Source organism: Trachurus trachurus (assembly GCF_905171665.1).
Source record: "Trachurus trachurus genome assembly, chromosome: 21".
In the NCBI taxonomy this organism is placed as follows: Eukaryota; Metazoa; Chordata; class Actinopteri; order Carangiformes; family Carangidae; genus Trachurus; species Trachurus trachurus.
Window position 1 is genome coordinate 8970519 of NC_139899.1, and position 17532 is coordinate 8988050.

General features: G+C 40.0%; 1 protein-coding gene across 1 annotated transcript in view; it reads right to left on the reverse strand.

Moving 5' to 3' along the window:
• The window catches only part of lrp1bb (low density lipoprotein receptor-related protein 1Bb), a gene marked incomplete at both ends in the record, with an annotated part of 274243 nt that overhangs the window by 104591 nt on the left and 152120 nt on the right, over positions 1 to 17532 (reverse strand). Inside the window, 5 exons of the mRNA XM_083996665.1 lie at positions 2665 to 2869; positions 4701 to 4898; positions 9162 to 9407; positions 11539 to 11739; positions 16301 to 16483. Of these exons, the coding sequence (XP_083852791.1) occupies positions 2665 to 2869; positions 4701 to 4898; positions 9162 to 9407; positions 11539 to 11739; positions 16301 to 16483 (1033 nt within the window). The remainder of the gene's footprint in view (positions 1 to 2664; positions 2870 to 4700; positions 4899 to 9161; positions 9408 to 11538; positions 11740 to 16300; positions 16484 to 17532) is intronic.

The window sequence follows — 17532 nt, forward strand, 5'->3', positions numbered from 1 at the left end:
ATGACATTAAACTCAAATTGCTTCCAAAGCCCTGCCCTGGTCCAGCTCTGCACTCACAACCTCGGACCCTCTGCCCCGAAAAATGAAACACATACAGGCTTCTCAGTTATTTGTTTTCTGAGGTCACATTGACCTTAACATTTAACCATCACACCCTAGCAAGTTCAAACTTGACTCTTAGTGAATGTTCATACTAGATTTCAAGGAATTCCCCTCAAGGTGTTTCTTAGATATCGTCTACATGAGAATGGGACAGGCAAAGTGGGGTAAGTACAGACAGACGATACAAAAACATGACGCCTCCAGTCATGGCAGTTGCCAGAGCGGAGGTATTAAAATCATGGCAGCTAACTATACCTTCATTTTCATATCTGTTTCCTGGTTTATTTTATTCTCATGTTTATTTCATGCCCGCCCACATGCAGCTCATTTTTACCCATGACTATGACGACTCTTATCCAGTAAAATGTGAATGCAACTGGACTTGCTTGATGTTCTTGCAGATGTTTTCGTCTCTCATCTGAGAGACTCTTCCAGTTGTGTTTCCTGTTTTCCTTATGTCTGATTTTAACTTACTATTTTATTTTGGTGTTTCTAACTTTTCCTCTTGTTTTAGATTTACATTTCCTGCCATCAATTGTTGACTACACTCCTAAAGTGCTGCACTTGTGTCTCATAGTGCTCTCCCCATAGTAGTGACCATACTCCCTGTCTCCTGTGCATGTTCATCTTTGTTCAGTGGATTTCAGCCATAGTGTGTCACTAAATTTCCACCACAGTGTTTAAGAGGATCATCAAAGACACACAACACACAGATCACGCTTTTTCAATAGTTTCTACCTGGCTACAGTCAGACTTCTAGCAAACACAAAATAACCCGGGCACATGGCAATACAACACGCACCTACCTCAGTAGCACTTGGCACTTTTTACATAATCTTACATTTATTTATTTACAGATAGAGATCTCTGGCCTTTTTAGAAATTTTATGTCCTTGTCCTTTTCTTAATCCCAGGCTCGAGCCTTTTAAAAGTGTTTTCCGTTGTGTCTTGTATGTCCTTGTGTGTTTCTTTTGTTTTTCCACCTGACCTGGAACAACTGCACAAAAATTCCTATGTGTGTATGCACAAATGGCAAATAAAGATTTTGACTTTGACTTTGACTAAGTGAGTGTATGGTGAGTTTAGTATATCGTCATCCCCAGGATTTGTTTGCATGATTGAGTCCTGTTTAACAACCAGGCTTGCATTGAAAAGCCTGCCTCTGATCTTCATGTCTGAGTTGTGAAGATTGAGTCCTCACCTGGTGATTATGGTATTCAAAGATGATTTAAAATGTTTGTTATCACCCAAAGCGCCCTCATTCCCATACTATGATCCTGACCCTGGATTAGAATACTCAGTCCTACACCACAGACCCAACCATGACATCTTACTTGAATCTAAGTAGTCTAAGTATGTCAACTACTGTAGTAAATGTGACAACAAAATGGTTAACAATTACAATGCTGTGGAATGTGTTTTCCACGAGTCTCTAATGAACGATGCACTGCTCAGTAAATCTTATTAACCGATTCAAAAGTACAAACAACATCAATAGTAAGTGGCACATACAGATTAGTGCACCTCCAATATGTACGCAAGGGCTACAAATGTCTTACTCTAGAGAGGAGAATTTAATCCTAGAGATAACATGTAATATGTTTTGTTATCTTCTAAAATGAAATATGTTTCTTATAATAAGGTGATAACAAAACAAGCAGTTTTTTTATTTCAGATATTATTGCAAAAAAGAAAAAAAAACAACAACAATCCATTATAACATAACAAACATCTCCATCATGTCTGTTACCTAAGGGCTTTGCCCTGTTGTTAGAAGTTTGATGTGAGTATTCTCCTCTTTGTCCTAGGTGAGTGTATTCTGTCCAGACAGTTCCCTTTCATTTCAAAAAGCTGCATTGCAAAGGTCTAAATAATTGACACAATGTAAAACAAATTCTTCCAGGCATGTACTATCAGTGGGAAGTAAAGAGTCAGACCTGTTATCCCCTGTGTTGTGCCCCTGCTTGACCAAACAACAACAACTTTCTTTAACAAATTCAAATGTTTATCAGAACATTTGTTATAACAAGGAAAGGGAAGTAGAATCAGTGTGCTACACAGGTGCTGTGTCTGCTCTAATGACTGGCTTGCTGACTGTAAGACAAGTAAAAGCTGCCATTTCAGAACCTTGAATCAGCCTACAAATACTCCCTCCATGCATCTCAGCAGGATAAACAACTATGATTGTGAAAATTGGGCCCTGAGAGGAATGATGAACAAACAAGAACAAGTATATTTGGGGCTTTTAAAGAAAAAAAACCCCTCAGGAATAAGGGTGAAAGGATGGTAAAGCATATAAAGCAAAAGAAATGGTTGGGGGGGTATTACACACATCAGTTGTCATTACTGGAATGGAGAGCACAGTACTGTTATTGATGTATTCTATATCTGCTGCCTTAATGGACCTTAACACAGCTGACATCTTCATACATCACAGCGGATGCAGAGGTGAGGAACACAAGGAGGTTGTAATTTTACTTTATTCCAATAATCTCGGTGCCTGATGGATAGCAAGGTTACCATGGGGCTGTGTGTGTGTGTGGGAGTCAGTGCAGAACATACCCCTGCCCTGGGTCGAGAGCAATGGCCCGTGGATGCTCCATGCCTCCAGCAATCAGTGTGGTGCGCATATCTCCATTAAGCTTGGCCACCTCGATCTGGTCCAGATTGCTGTCAATCCAGTAAAGTTTCCCTGTAATCCAGTCCACAGCCAGGCCCTCCGGGGTGGCCAGGCCATGCTGCACAACCACCTCGATCCCTGCCACCCCTAAAACAGCAAAAACATCATTAGAACTAATACAGTTTACAGTCTTTTGTACAGCATAATGTCAACCTTTGGTGCTTATTTGGCCACTTCAGATAATGCCCCCTCAACGTGGCCTTGTTACAATAGAGGATATGCACTCTCTTCACGAACACTGATAAAAAGATTTTAATTATGTTACAGGCTTGTTTGACAACGTTGGAAAACTAGATGGGAGATGGGAGGGTATATTAAGTGTATCATTCCTTCTTTCTTTCTATTCTTTTCCTTTTTGTGTGTGTGTGTTCATGAGTTGTGTTGTTTATTGTAATATGTGTCAATAAATTAATTTACTAACTATCTACTGGCATCACGGTACTCAGAAGTCGCTGTGGAGCGCTCGCTGAGTGGAAAAAAGACGAGTGACAGAGCCACCAAAGTTTAAAATCAACGAAAGTAACGGGGCAATTTTCTCCGAGCGCATACAAGTCTGACATGTCTAACTTTGTCAGCACGTGCAGTATGCATGACCTAACAGAACTGCAAAAAATCTTGAGGATACGTCTTACTTTTACCGAGTTACATTCAAGAATCTGTTTTCAATGACGGAGGGGGAGGACAGACCCCAGTGGTTTTGGTTTCTGTTTATCTAATGGCTAATTTCATTAATTAATTAATTTTGAAATGATTCAATCAACATGTCAGATGGTTTTGGGGAGCTGGTACGGATTCCTTCTGACCTCGATTTGTTTTGATACTTACATGTTCACCCGGTTTCGCTGTGTCCACCACTATACTTCACTCCACATCGAGGGAGGTTTGTTTTTGCCACTCAGTCCGAACGAAAGGCACAAAATGCATACCCTCTATAGCAACAGTGTATATAGCTATTTAGTTGTCATTATAAACACACACAAAAGTTGAAGGACATCGACGAGGGACATAGACCATTCGCAGCACCTCAGGTGATTGTGTGTCATTTTGTGGGTTGACATGGTAAACATACAGTATAGATAGAGCAACAACTAGCAGACTAACAGCCTACAGTGAGAGCTGTACAGTGGCTTTGCTGTTAAAAATAGTGGATTTCTTCATAGCAATGGTGACACATGAGAAGTCTGCAGTAATTTCACCTTTTGTCATGTGTCACCTTTTGGTATCGCCTTGGCTTGCTTGAAACCTTGGTGGAGGTGATACCAAAAAAAAAAAAAGGCAGGTAGAGACAATTTGGGGCTGAACTGGTGCCACAAAGACAAAAATGACCAGTAGGACATTGTATTCATGAGAGTTTGGTGTGATCTTGCAGTGAGCAGGAGAATAAACTTTCTAAGTTGTTTTTATATAATATAAGTTTGCATTCTGCTCAGTTCTATTGAGAGTGATAAAATGTTTTTTTCCTTTAACATTTATAATCCAGCTGTTTGTAATTTTATTTTTGTTTCATCAAAAGGTGGAATAGGCAATTTGTACATAGGGAAGGGAACAAAGGAACAAGGATTCAGTGAATGTCACCCAGAAAAATACAGAGCAAAGAAGTTCTGATTCATCTCTTTACTAAGGAGGGATATTGGACTGTAAGGGCTGAGGATTTCTGGACCTGTACTGTTTTTAACTTTAGGGAACTTCAGATAAATGTTCAGAGAGACAATATCAATTGACTATATCAGAGCTGGCTTTGTAAAGACAATGGAATAAAACAGTGTTATCACCTGCAAGACATGACTCTCTTTAACCAGTACATCACAGCAGTCTTTAGAAATATAACAAATGTTTATTTATATGGCTGTGTGTGTGTGTGTGTGTGTGTGTGTGTGTGTGTGTGTGTGTGTGTGTGTGTGTGTGTGTGTGCTCATACCACCAGACTCAGAGAGCCTTCCCCTGTAGATCTTATCCTCCACCACGTCTGTCCAGTAAAGTAGGCTTTGATTAAAGTGGAAGTCTAGTGCAATGGTATTCCTCAGCCCCGGCACCAACAGGCTGTAGTCTCGCTTGTGAAGGTCTATGCGTCTTATCTCATGCCGGATTGAGAAAATGATGAAAGCCTCAAAGGGATCTGGTCACGGGGAGAGAGTGGAAACAAACACCAGTTTTTTTTTTGTGTGTGTGTGTGTGTGCCATCTTGGTCTTAGCCCAATGCCATGACTAATAATTGATCAACAATGTATCAAATCATGTACAGAAGGGAGCAGTGTGCAGTGGGAAGATCATCATAGTCAAATGTAACAAACAAACAAACAAACAAACAAACAAAAGATGGCATGCTTATGAGTCACATGCAGCATCATTGTCTTTATAAGATATTCTATTTATTGTGGGTCTTTCAAGGACACACAAGGACACAAATAGTGACACACAGCAATCCAACAAGGCATTATACAAAACGAGATGAAATAAATATGATTGCAAAAACAAATGTGGCTGCGGAGAATGCTACTACTGGAATCAAACAGGGTGGGCAAAATTGAAGAGGTGTGTTTTGAAGTGAGAGTCAGTACAACAGACATATGCACAGAAAAGGAAGCTACATATCTAGTCATACAGTAATTTGTCCTGAAAGCTTTGATTTGTAAGTATTTAGAATTAAAGCTGCTGTAAAGCTTGATAGGCAAGGTCACAATTTATCATTAACACTTACTGATTTTAAATTATATACACAGCATCAGGACCTTCTGGTCATTCTGATTCATTAAAATACCAACACACACTGATTATTACATTGGTTTTCGTTCGTTGCAGTGTGCTCTGTAAATAAACTGAGACTAGATGAAAAGGCAAGGGGTCAAATAAGAGAAGTAAAACCATCTTATGTTATTAATATGCATCCATCCATATGAAGGGGACTTAATTAGCTTGTTCATCTTCCTACCATCAAATCTCCACCTGGAGGTAGCCACATACTTTCATCCTGCCACTCGAAGATTATGAAGGATTCACATTGCAGGTACAGTAACCATTAGCTACCTTCTGAGAGTATCTGTAGCTAAAAGCTGCTTAAGGACTGGTCTAATGATGACATTAAATTTGCAGAAAAGCAACATAATCAAAACTATTATGGTCTCTGATGATAGACTTGCTACTTTTTCAATGTGCTACCTTTAACATTAGATTAAAAAAAAGGACACACACACACACACACACAGCAATGGCCATTACTATATCATCATCTGGGATCATTTCAATTCCCTAGGACTGATGTGATTATTCACCATAATCAATGATGTTGACTATGACTATGGTATTACATCAATGTGTCAAATTAACAAACTATCTGATTGATTTATTTGTGGTGGCCAGACATTTTAAACTGCCTTATGTTTATTTTCTATTCATCACTCATGGTCACACTGCTTTTCTGCCACACTTGGAGAGAACAGCAGAGCAGATACAGCGACCAGGTAAAGAAAAGATAACTGAAAATTACTGGAGTTGCCAATAACTATCACAGAACTTACACTGCTTTAAGTGTTCAACAAGCAACAAATGTGTCTATGTGTCTACTACACAATATCATGCTGGGGAGACAAGTGGAAAAAATTGATAAGAAAGCTGCCAGCATGAAAGTCTGACCTACTGTATTATAGGTCACCACAAATTTTAACATGTGGGAGATTGTTGGAAGGGAAACTGAGCAAACCAGACCAATCAATCCAGATCCTATTTCGAATCCGTTCCTCCCAAAAAAGAACCAGCAATGGGATCAATAAGGGTACGGATGACGAGATAGAGATAAAATTACTTAAAGACCGGGGAAACCAAGTTCAGAAATTTTCTTCTTAACATATTAAAGTCTTGAAAGTGTCCCTCAAAACATGTAAAAAGCCTTTTTGCCATTCATAATTCAATTGTGGAGCTAGGCCTCAAAGACCATGTGTCACCATACCTTTGTTTAGGACTTAAGGGGTGGGTCTAAAACTATAGAAAACCGGATGACACCTAGTTAGCATAAACCTGCCCCTGCTCCGCTCTATTATAAATACATTTAGTGAAATAGCATCTGTGGTTTTCCGTCCCAATTGCTTTTGAGTCTAGCTAAAAGGGATAACAGCCAGCGTAATTCATGTTCACACACAGGGGAGACTACTTCTGTCTTGTTCCTTCATATAACAAGTTTACAGTGTTAAAAACATAGAAAAAACTGTTTCCACTAACTACCGTTAACGACTAGTGTCTGACTTTGAGAGAATGTGCACATCACAGTTCAAATCCCTTCACTCTCAATCATCTTTCACTTCTTCCTTTAAAGTGTTATTTAGTGGACGTATTGACTGTGTCATTCACATTTTCTGAAGGAAAGTTAATTGGTAGGATTTATCAATTAATTGATAAATATGTTGATAGATTAATCAATACAAAAATAGTCAATAGTAGCGGTCCAACAATTCCAATTAGCTGCTGGATACCAATATATTGCATATTATTTCACTGTCATATAGTAAAATACATGGAATAATAATCACCTCTTTGACCAACACCTTTGTTTTTCCTGCTGAAATAGCTTCTGCTGAGAAACAGGCATGGTGTGCTTTTTTTCTAATGAGAAAAACCATTAACCTACGTTGGTGGCATTAGATGCTCCTATCACCAAAGTGGAAATGATACAGAATTAAACTGACATGCAGTGTCACAAATATATAATTCATCACGTCATTTTGATTGTGTTCCATCAACATACAGCAGGATTCATTACCGTGGTTTGCCTATATTAAGCAAAATCTGCAGGTCAATTGAAACAGTTGACCTTGATTTAGTTCCATATATGTATTTCACTCTCGCTCTCTCTCTGCTGATCCCCTGTGCAGAGGACATGTTTCCACCACCAGCGTGTAGTCCAAATTTATATGCATCTGTTACAGCCAAACCAATTTATTACCAAATGCTTTGGGAATCAACACATTTCCTTTTTTCCATTTTCTGAAAAAGTAGATACATTTGAAAGCAGTCTCTTTTGAGAAATACATTTTGCAGGGTCTGTAAGAAGTCGCTAAATCTAGCGACAAGTCCTAAAGCTGGCAACAGCGCTCGCATGCTCAACTTGTCTGGCCTTGCCCACTGAGGCTCAGCTCAATCAGTAAGATTATTTCTAGCTCCAGAACAGCTCTGCTTCTGAGAAAACCAAAACTTGAAATCCATCACACAATGACACATGTACACACTTGCACTAATTCAACAACACACATGGACCCACCCCGTACATTTGTGCACAGTCTTTCCAATATAGCCCCTTTCGCAATCCTTATTTTCACAGCCCTCGAGATTAAACAATACATTGCGAACAGAGCTGTTTGCACTCAAATGCAATTAAAAATGTGTCCTTGCTTCAATGACACGTTTCAGCATTGTAACTAAACTTGCAACAATGCTACTGGAGAGAAGATTTGTACTCGTACTTCCACACAAATATTTTATTACAGAGATAAGCAAAGGAAGGAAAGGGGTAGATTTGTGCTTGGGACTCCACAAAGAATCCAATAACACCTCTCTCAATATGAAACTGGATTGTTTGTGTTTGTATGCAAAATTTGATTTATGGTGACGCTGTAGAATTCTGATCTGCTTGCAGAGAAAATTGTGTAGTCTCTTCCTGCGTTAATGGAAGATTAGAGCCGCAACTGCCATCAATCTTGAAGTGAAATAGAGAGGCGAGTAATCAAACGAGGTCCATAAATCTGAATGTGACAAGCCAGCAGCATGTGCGTGTAGCTATTGTATTTCAAAGCCATGCCGTCACACACAGGCTATTCAATGACAGCAATCGGACTGGCAGAAAGTTTGAATTCATAATGTGATACTACACTGGTAGAACATTTGTGGTTGTACTAGATTAGGCCTGAGGTGAACTTCTGCACGGCTAAGTGAAGTAACAAATCTCTGGGGGCTTAAGACCGGGGAACATGTTGCTTTCACTCAGCGTCAGAACAGATAGAAACAGACAGGAGTCATCGCACAGATGTCTCTTCAGATTTCAAACTGAATTTGATCTGACAGTACTCACAATCACCATCTATTACTATTCCTCAGACCACCCCTGTACTCTTTCAGCACTCAGAAGCCCTAAAACAATAAACCTTTTGTTTTTCTTTTTTTTTTTACAGTGTCTGGTGTGAACCTCTGCATCTGGAAAATAAATTCTAAGCAACATTTAAAAGTCAGATTTTCAATTTAAGGCACCAACACTGCAGCAATGACTTGAACTGAGAGGTGCAGGTATGCCCTGGAAACAAATGTAATATTACAGCAGACAAGCCCGCAGCCACGCTGCATTACAACGACCAGCAGCATCAATAAAACAAACATTAGAAAAGCTAGGGTCTGCTACCTGTGCTGTGACAGCTGTCTCCGTCTGGGTCGAGTATCCATCCTGGATAACAGGAGCACTTCACCGTGGTCTTGTACTGCTCACACACCTGGCTGCACTTCAGGTGGCGGCTGCAGTAGTCCACCACCTCGCATGTCTTGTTGCTGGAGTCCAGGTGGAGCCCGGGGGGACAGGAACACACAACCCCTTTCCCCGGCGCCACGGTGCACTGGTGGCTGCAGCCGCCTCTGGCTACAAGACACAGATCTGGGGCGAAGAGAGGACAGACAGCCTTAGAGGCTTTATGGATCCTGAGAGAGAGACTGAGATTGAAGACAGCATTACGAGTGTGAATGATGTAGGAAAGAAGATGTATGTGGCTCTGTAGGACGTTCGAATCTGCCTGTCTAGACAACCACATGAAATGCTTTATATGTGAGAATAAAGTCGCAAGGATAACTACATCTTTCACTCACAGCAAGAGATCATATCTCAAGTACAGGGAGCATGTTCACAATATAATAACAATAACAGCCTTACATCACGAGCCAGTCTCGATACGGCAGGTTGTGTTGATTCACCTGAGGGGTTAAATGTTTTTTTTTGTTTCTTTGTTTACTGCTTCAAAAACAAAACTGTAAAAAGACAATTATGCGCTGTCTCTGAAGTGATATAAAAACATTTATTTCTTGCCCTTGCTTTCTAATGTTGTTACAAAGTTGTATTTTCCTGCAAAGCACCCCCGAGTCTTGTTTGAAGCCAGGTCAAAACAGAAAAGAGTATTGTTGAAAAAAAAGAAGAAGAAGAAAAAAAAAAAGGTGGCTTCTCTTCCCACCATGATCAAGACGTGTGTCTTGTGGGCAAGGACGCCTCCCAGCAGGGGGGAAATGGACTATGTGGTCATAGTCGTCGATGATGGGTGCAAATCCTGCTGAGCGGGTGCAGATCAATCAGGTCTTCAAGGTCCTTCTGAACACATCCTCATCGTCTATGAGGAGGGAAAAGCTCCTTTTTCAGCTACAATAACAGACACTCGAGGGTCCTGTAGTGAATGAACCTCCATGTTTACACTGCTCACTTTAACAGATGAGACAGCTGGGGCTGGTCATATGAGATCACTTTCTTCCCTCTAAAGGCTGACGGACAAACATTTCTTTCCACATTTGCAATTATCGCGAAGGCAGAGCATTTCTTCATGTTCTGTCCCTTTGGTCTCCGAGACAGCACACGCTGGTTCCTCTTCAGGCTCGAAGCTGCTGAGTGTGAGGGAGAAGATGAGAGCGCAACTTCACTGGGAGATTTTTCTCAACATCCCCTGATATATAACATCAGATGAGGAAAGTGAGAGTTAGCGCAGGTGCTGTGAAGGGCCTCAGCAGGTAACACGTCCTCAACCTTGACGGTGAAAATTGAAATATGTGAGTTCTGCAATTCGGCTCTAAATGCTCTGAGCTGATCTAATATAAATTATGAGGACTGAAGTGCTATATCTAAATAAAGAGTTGCACTGAGATAATTTGCTGCAGTTTTCATTTGCAACGGATATGTGGTTTATCTATTTGTCACCGTTTTCTTTGTTTTGTTTTCCTTTAAAACCCACCGACTGCAGGGTTTCTATGCCCCCAAAACATGACAATCAAAGGAACTCAAACACAGTTGGAGCAGCATGACATCCAAAATACCTGAGTGTCCCTGGAAGTCATTATTTCTGACAGGTTTTCTTAGTATTTTCACTTAAAAGTGATTTTTTTACTCAAAATATATCCTTTGAGTTTCAAACACTCGCCCCCTGTAGGCTTGAAACGTGGCTATAAAAAGTTCCTTATAAAGAACTGCAACTGCGGTCAGCTTGAATTTCGATAACAACAGATTCCAATATGTTGACAAGTTATTACAGCTTAAAGTATCAAAAAAGATACATAACCTTCTCAAACTTTGCACAATCTACTTCCAGTCTATCTTCTTTCTTGGAGCTCAGGAGGAAGTCAAAACTGGATAAAGACACTGACCCATTTCTTCCATAGTCCAAGCAAAAAAAGAAAAAAAAAAGTATTGACCATCTTTCTTAGCCTCCTGCCAGTGTCACCCACACATAGATTAACAGTTCAGACTTGATAGTTGGACAGAAAGCACAAAGGCAAGTCCAGAAAGATTTTTTTTTTTGAGCTTGGTGGGGAAGAAGTTGATTGGCCTGCACAGCACTCTGACCCCAACCCCATCAAACATGTCTGGAATGAATTGGAACACCAACTGAGAGCAAGCTCTGTGCACAGCCTCTAAATCTAGTGGAAGGTCTTTCCAGTTCCTACAGCAGCATATCAATGTCCATTTTTAGACTATTCTGTATTTGAGACTACCTCTTTAAAAAAAAAAAAAAAAATTGACATGCAAACATTACCACAGATGGGTCCTTCGTCAGAGCGGTCTGCACAGTCCACTTTGCCATTGCAGATTTTATCAGGAGTGAGACAGACAGATGTGTTGTTTGCACACGGGTACTTGGGAGGCTTGCAGACGGCAGATTCACAGGACTCTTCATCGGAGCGGTCCTCACAGTCGATGTCCCCATCACACACCCAGCTCTTTGTGATACACTTGCCTGTAGCAAACATGATGGGAAGATAAACTGGAATTAATGATGATGACAGCTTTAGAAATATATTTCCTGGCTTAAACTATCTGAAATCTAACTTGTAAATCAGTGCTTGCATTTTTTATTATTTCTGTTTCAAATGTTTCATTGCTCTGTTTGTTATCCTTGGATTAAACATTACATAGCAAAAAAAAATACCAAGCTTTTTTCACAAGGGGCTTCAATCAACAACAAACTCTTCTTTAGTTCTGTACTTAATGTTCGACTTCATGAAAAAAAACATAGATCAATAGTCCTTATGCTGATAGTTGTGCTAGACTGTAATTTGTAATTCCCTCTCTGTGCAACTTAGAAAGAGGTGGAACCACTGGGAGAGGCGAGGAAGAAAACAACACAGATAGCGGGGTGTATCATCATTTTTGCAGTCTCCCAGGTGAAGCCTGGATCGCAGCATATTCCAATTTACAGTTTTTCCATCAAAGCAACATCACAAGGTTTTGAGATCCCACTGGTTCGTGTTTGGTGCCGGATCAGTGCAAACCGATGTGGGAAGCTGAAGCAACTGCTCAGGGTGTGTGGATGTTGCATGTGTTCAGGAATGCCGGTGTGTTTCCTTGGTTTCAGATCACTTTTAGGCTTTCTAGTTGGCCCTATGAAAATACAGTCCCATGACATGATTTAACCCTTCATTTTTCACAAGTAAAACCATGCATTCGCTTTCTATTGTGGAGCTGAACAAATAAAAGTGAAAAAGTTATGTGATTCTCAAGTGCACAAGCTTTTTCATGTGTAAACACTTAGGGCATAGAAAGCTTCCATTAAGTGTAATAAAGATGTGTATTTGTGGTTATGCACATGGAGGTGGTGGTTAAAGCAGAAGTAAGTGATATATTTGTGTTAATATAAGTCTTAAAGCAGATATCAGCTTCACGGCCGTTTCGGCTAATGCTGCGTTCAAGGCAGGCTTTTGAAACCGTAAGTTACAGCTTCAAGTCACAACTACGACTTGGTAGCGTTCCAGGTAACCCGTAGCTCGTGTCCATCCTGTTGTCTGTGAAAGTTCCCTATAACGGCCACTCGTAACTTCCGACCCGTGAACTCGTACCAGATCGAACTGGTATGACTTCACAGGAAGGAAAAACACAAAGTACGAGTTTCTTTGAACGCACCATGAGTTAGCAGCCCCCGCCCTTGTCAGGCATCAATTGGTCCTCGTGCTACGTCACCACATTCACGCGCATCCCTTGGCTGCACACACAGCCCTTCATGCCGTTCTCTCTCCTCATTGGATAACACTTGTATCCCACAAGGAAAATTTTCTCCTCGGGTTACAGCAGAGCAGAGTGACGGAGAGACTCGTGTTTAGGCTGAAATACTTCATGTAAGTGATTGCTGACGGAAAATAGGACTATTTAGGACTTATATTAACAAAAACATTCCACTGATATCTGCTTTAAATAGTTATATCCTCCGACAGCAATCACTTACATAGAGTGTTTGGTCTGAAACACGGGTCTGTCAGTCACTCTGCTCTGCTCTGAGCCGAGGAGAAAACATTTGTCGTATCCTACAGTTTTTATCCAATGAGGAGAGAGAACGGCATGCAGGGCTGTGTGTGCAGCCAAGGGACGCCGTGAATGTGGCGACGTAGGGACGAGGACTGTTATGGCGCGTTCAAGGAAACTCGTATTTTTCCGACCGTGAAGTCGTACCAGTTCGATCTGGTACGAGTTCACGGGTCAGAAGTTACGAGTGGCCGTTATAGTGACTTTCACCGGTAAAACAGGTCGGAAAAACACGAGTGGGTTGCCTGGAACGCTACAAAGTCGTAAGTTGTGACTTGAAGCTGTAATTTACGATTTCAAAAGCCTGCCTGGAACGCAGCATTAGCGAAAACGACCGGACCACTTACTTCTGCTTTAATCATTTGTATAATTGAATGAACCACCCTCTATTCTATCAAATTCACCTTGAATGGCATTAGAAATTCCACAACTTGAACCAGATTACTTTTATGAATATGCAGAATGCAGACAAAGGATTGAGGAGGTAGACGAAGACAGAAAACAGAAACTAAATATCACGATTTGAATTCAATGAAAAGAAAAAAAGAAAGAACCTCTTCTGAGTGAGTTTATTAAACAGAACCGTTGCTTATTATTTTGAGTGGGAAATACATTTTTTATATTCTTTCCAAACATAGAAGAAGTTCAAACATTTAAAACTTTCATCTTTAATTCAACGAAACTGCAGCATACCCGCAGATGGACTGCCTGCAGAGCGGGTAACTTTTTTATTTATGGTGGCTCGAAGTATTGTGGAAGATTCATTTTTAAATAAAATAAAATCCATAATGTTGAGTTTTTTTTTTCTTTGTTAACTGATTAATCAGATTGCTATAAATGTCTTGAAATGTGTTCAATCAGCGTAAAAAAACATACTAAAGCATGAAAGGTACAGTATGACATGGTGAAGGTTAAGGACTGAAGACACTGACTATTAAAAAAAAACATCAAATCATTTTAATTACAGTCACGATCCACAACTGAACCTGAGACTATTGTCATTGGGTGATTTAAAAAAAAATGTAATTCCAAGAGAATAATATTTGATCAAAATCTCCTCTCTTCTCTGAACACTTGTGGTTGACCCAAACTAACCAACAGTCAACCTCGGCATATCTTTCTTTTTACAACATTTCATAATCAAAAGTTAATGAATAAGATTATTATATTTCTAACTGAGAGGTGTGAAACTAAAAGGTGAAATTAACTGTTGAATTTTTTTTTTTTTCCATTTTAGTTCAACATGCATTTTCCCACAAATCAATTTTGTTCCAAATGGACACTGACATTGACAATAAAATAAAAAAATAAAATAGAGTAAAATAAAACTGAACAAAAGCTGAAAGTTGCATGCAGAATATTTCCCAGTTTCTGAACACACAACTTAAAATGGCCTTACTCATAAAACATTTTTGCATCAGTACACAGGAGTGTGGCACTGCAGAATAAGGGTGAATAATTATCGTCTAGTCGAACCAACTCTTCACCATCCTGCATTTCCTTCATTCTTGATAATACTGTCAAGGGATGTTCTAAAATCTAAAGAGCTAAAAACAGAAAGTAAAGACCTCCTCTCTGACCTTCTCCTTTCAGTGTTTGAAAGAACATGGCTGTTGGGCTCGGGTACAAGGGGCTTCTCAGACAGATCTTTAAAATGGTTTCTCTGCACTCTTAGAACAAGCACACAAAAGCTTCACTTCATTTCTCCATGGTGGAAATGTCTTAAGGTTGTCATCATAAAAAGACATTTTTATAAAAGGAGAGAGTTCCACTTTGCAGCTTAATCTATACCTAAATGGACATATTAGATATAGATTTTCAAAGCAAACCAAACAAGAACACTGCATTAAAGGTCTTCTTTTGGTTTGGTGAAAAATCTTCAAAGATAATACAATACAGATGTCATTGCATTGAAGGTTAAGAAAGTACATTTTCTTTTCAAAAGGAATGGAATTAGGCATGGTTTTGTAGAATAAAACTTGTGTTTTAGTTTCCGGTTAAAGCAGAAGTAAGCGATCCGGTCGTTTTGGCTAATGCTGCGTTCGAGGCAGGCTTTTGAAACCGTAAATTACAGCTTCAAGTCACAACTTACGACTCTGTAGTGTTCCAGGCAACCCACTCGTGTTTTTCCGACCCGTTTTACCGGTGAAAGTCACTATAACGGCCACTCGTAACTTCCGACCCGTGAACTCGTACCAGATCGAACTGCTACGACTTCACAGGTCGGAAAAACACGAGTTACGAGTTTCCTTGAACGCACCATAACAGTCCTCGTCCCTACGTCACCACATTCACGGCGTCCCTTGGCTGCACACACAGCCCTGCATGCCGTTCTCTCTCCTCATTGGATAAAAACTGTAGGATACGATAAATGTTTTCTCCTCGGCTCAGAGCAGAGCAGAGTGACTGACAGACCCGTGTTTCAGTCCAAACACTCTATGTAAGTGATTGCTGTCGGAAGATATAACTATTTAAGACTTATATTAACACAAATATATCACTTACTTCTGCTTTAAGTAAACCTAGTAGCAAAATGACAAATCCGTGACTTTTGTTTGTTCAAGTGATTTCTATAGAATGTGAAAATATTAGTCAATAATCAGTTCAGCTAATCAGGATCCGTCTCTTCTGATGTGTCTCACATGCATCCATCACTTCAGCCAGACTGCCATCGTGCCAGAGGTTTATTTTGGCGACTGATGCAAGATTCACTTAATAAAGTCAAATAAAGGCTGAATTATGTTCCCATGCCTCAGCATCAGATTTTCTATAACACCGACTAAAACCATCAGGGTCGGCTGACTAAGGAAAAGTGAATTCAACAATACGACAAGTGTTCAAGCCTCTACAATTTTTGAGTCAATACTTTTTTACAGTAAAAAGGAAGAATCACCTCTAGTATTTTTTTTTTTTTTTATATATATATCTTTGTGATACATCCTTTGACATCTTTCCCTTCTGGAAACCCACTGTGCCATTTCACAGTGGACTGTCTCCCCTACCTGTATCTTTGCAGGTAAACTTGGCCTTTGGGTCGCACATCCTTTTGGTGCCCTCACAGTCTTTCTCGTCGCCTCCATCCTCACAGTCCTTGTCTCCATCACATCTCCAGCGCTCTGGGATGCAGGTTCCATCTGTGACACAGTGGAATTCCTCCCCACTGCACTCAATCACAGGTGGCAGCACTGAAATAGAAGTCATTTTACAATGACTGCTTCACATATCTACAACACAGTGTCACAAGCAAAGCTGTGGCAGTGGTGAACTATTATTTTTACAAGACATCTTTTACTGTTTACAAATATTTATCTTCGAAAGCAGAGCACTTGGCAGCCATAATAGGTCAGCGAGTTCCAAAGAGAGATGTTATTTCACTTCTAGCATTTAAGTTTTATGTCTAAGATGTTTCTGTCTCTTTTAATGTTCACCATATCTTTCGCCAGCAGGGGTTCATTACGAATAAAGGAAACTGCTTCCGTCACACCATTATGTTGTGTGTGTTTCACTGTCACTATTGGAATCACTGAACATGGTTAATAGCTATGAGAAATACAACACATATTTTCTGTGATGGGTTTTGTAATGACTGACTATCCCTCAATGATTTAACAGGAACAAAACTGTATATTTTGATTAGTTCTAAACAAACTAACACCAAGGGGACATATTAACTGCATAATAAACAGCATTATGAACAAATTTGTGTAATCCTGTTGTGCATTCAGTACATATGATGCTCTGAATCTGATTACCCATTTGCTTAATGTGTAAAAGTCAAATCCAAAAAACATTTCCTCAACAGCCGAAGAAAAGCGAAGACAGATTCAGTCCCCTGGGGTAAAAGCAGAAGCAGACACGGGGGAGTGGAGAAGCCTGCAGCTCCCATCAGGAAACGGTTTGATGAATAGTCTACACATTCTAGTGACAAGTAAGTGAGCTGTGAGTTTTCTAGGAGATTGCATGAGGTTTCTGTGGTAATTAGATTAAATGATTCAACTCCTGATGGTAGAATTCCCCCAGACAGACGCTAGATAAGATTAGTCACATGTGAGTCTGAAAACAAAGTTATTGGACTCAAGCTGATTAATTGTTAAACGTGTAATTACAACACCTAAATTTAAACATTGATTAGAATTGCAAATAGAATAATTAGCACACTAAAGCAGACATAAGAGCGACTCCACCCTGACATAGGTGCTGGCATACAGCTCTGCTGTGAGGCAGGTACAATATT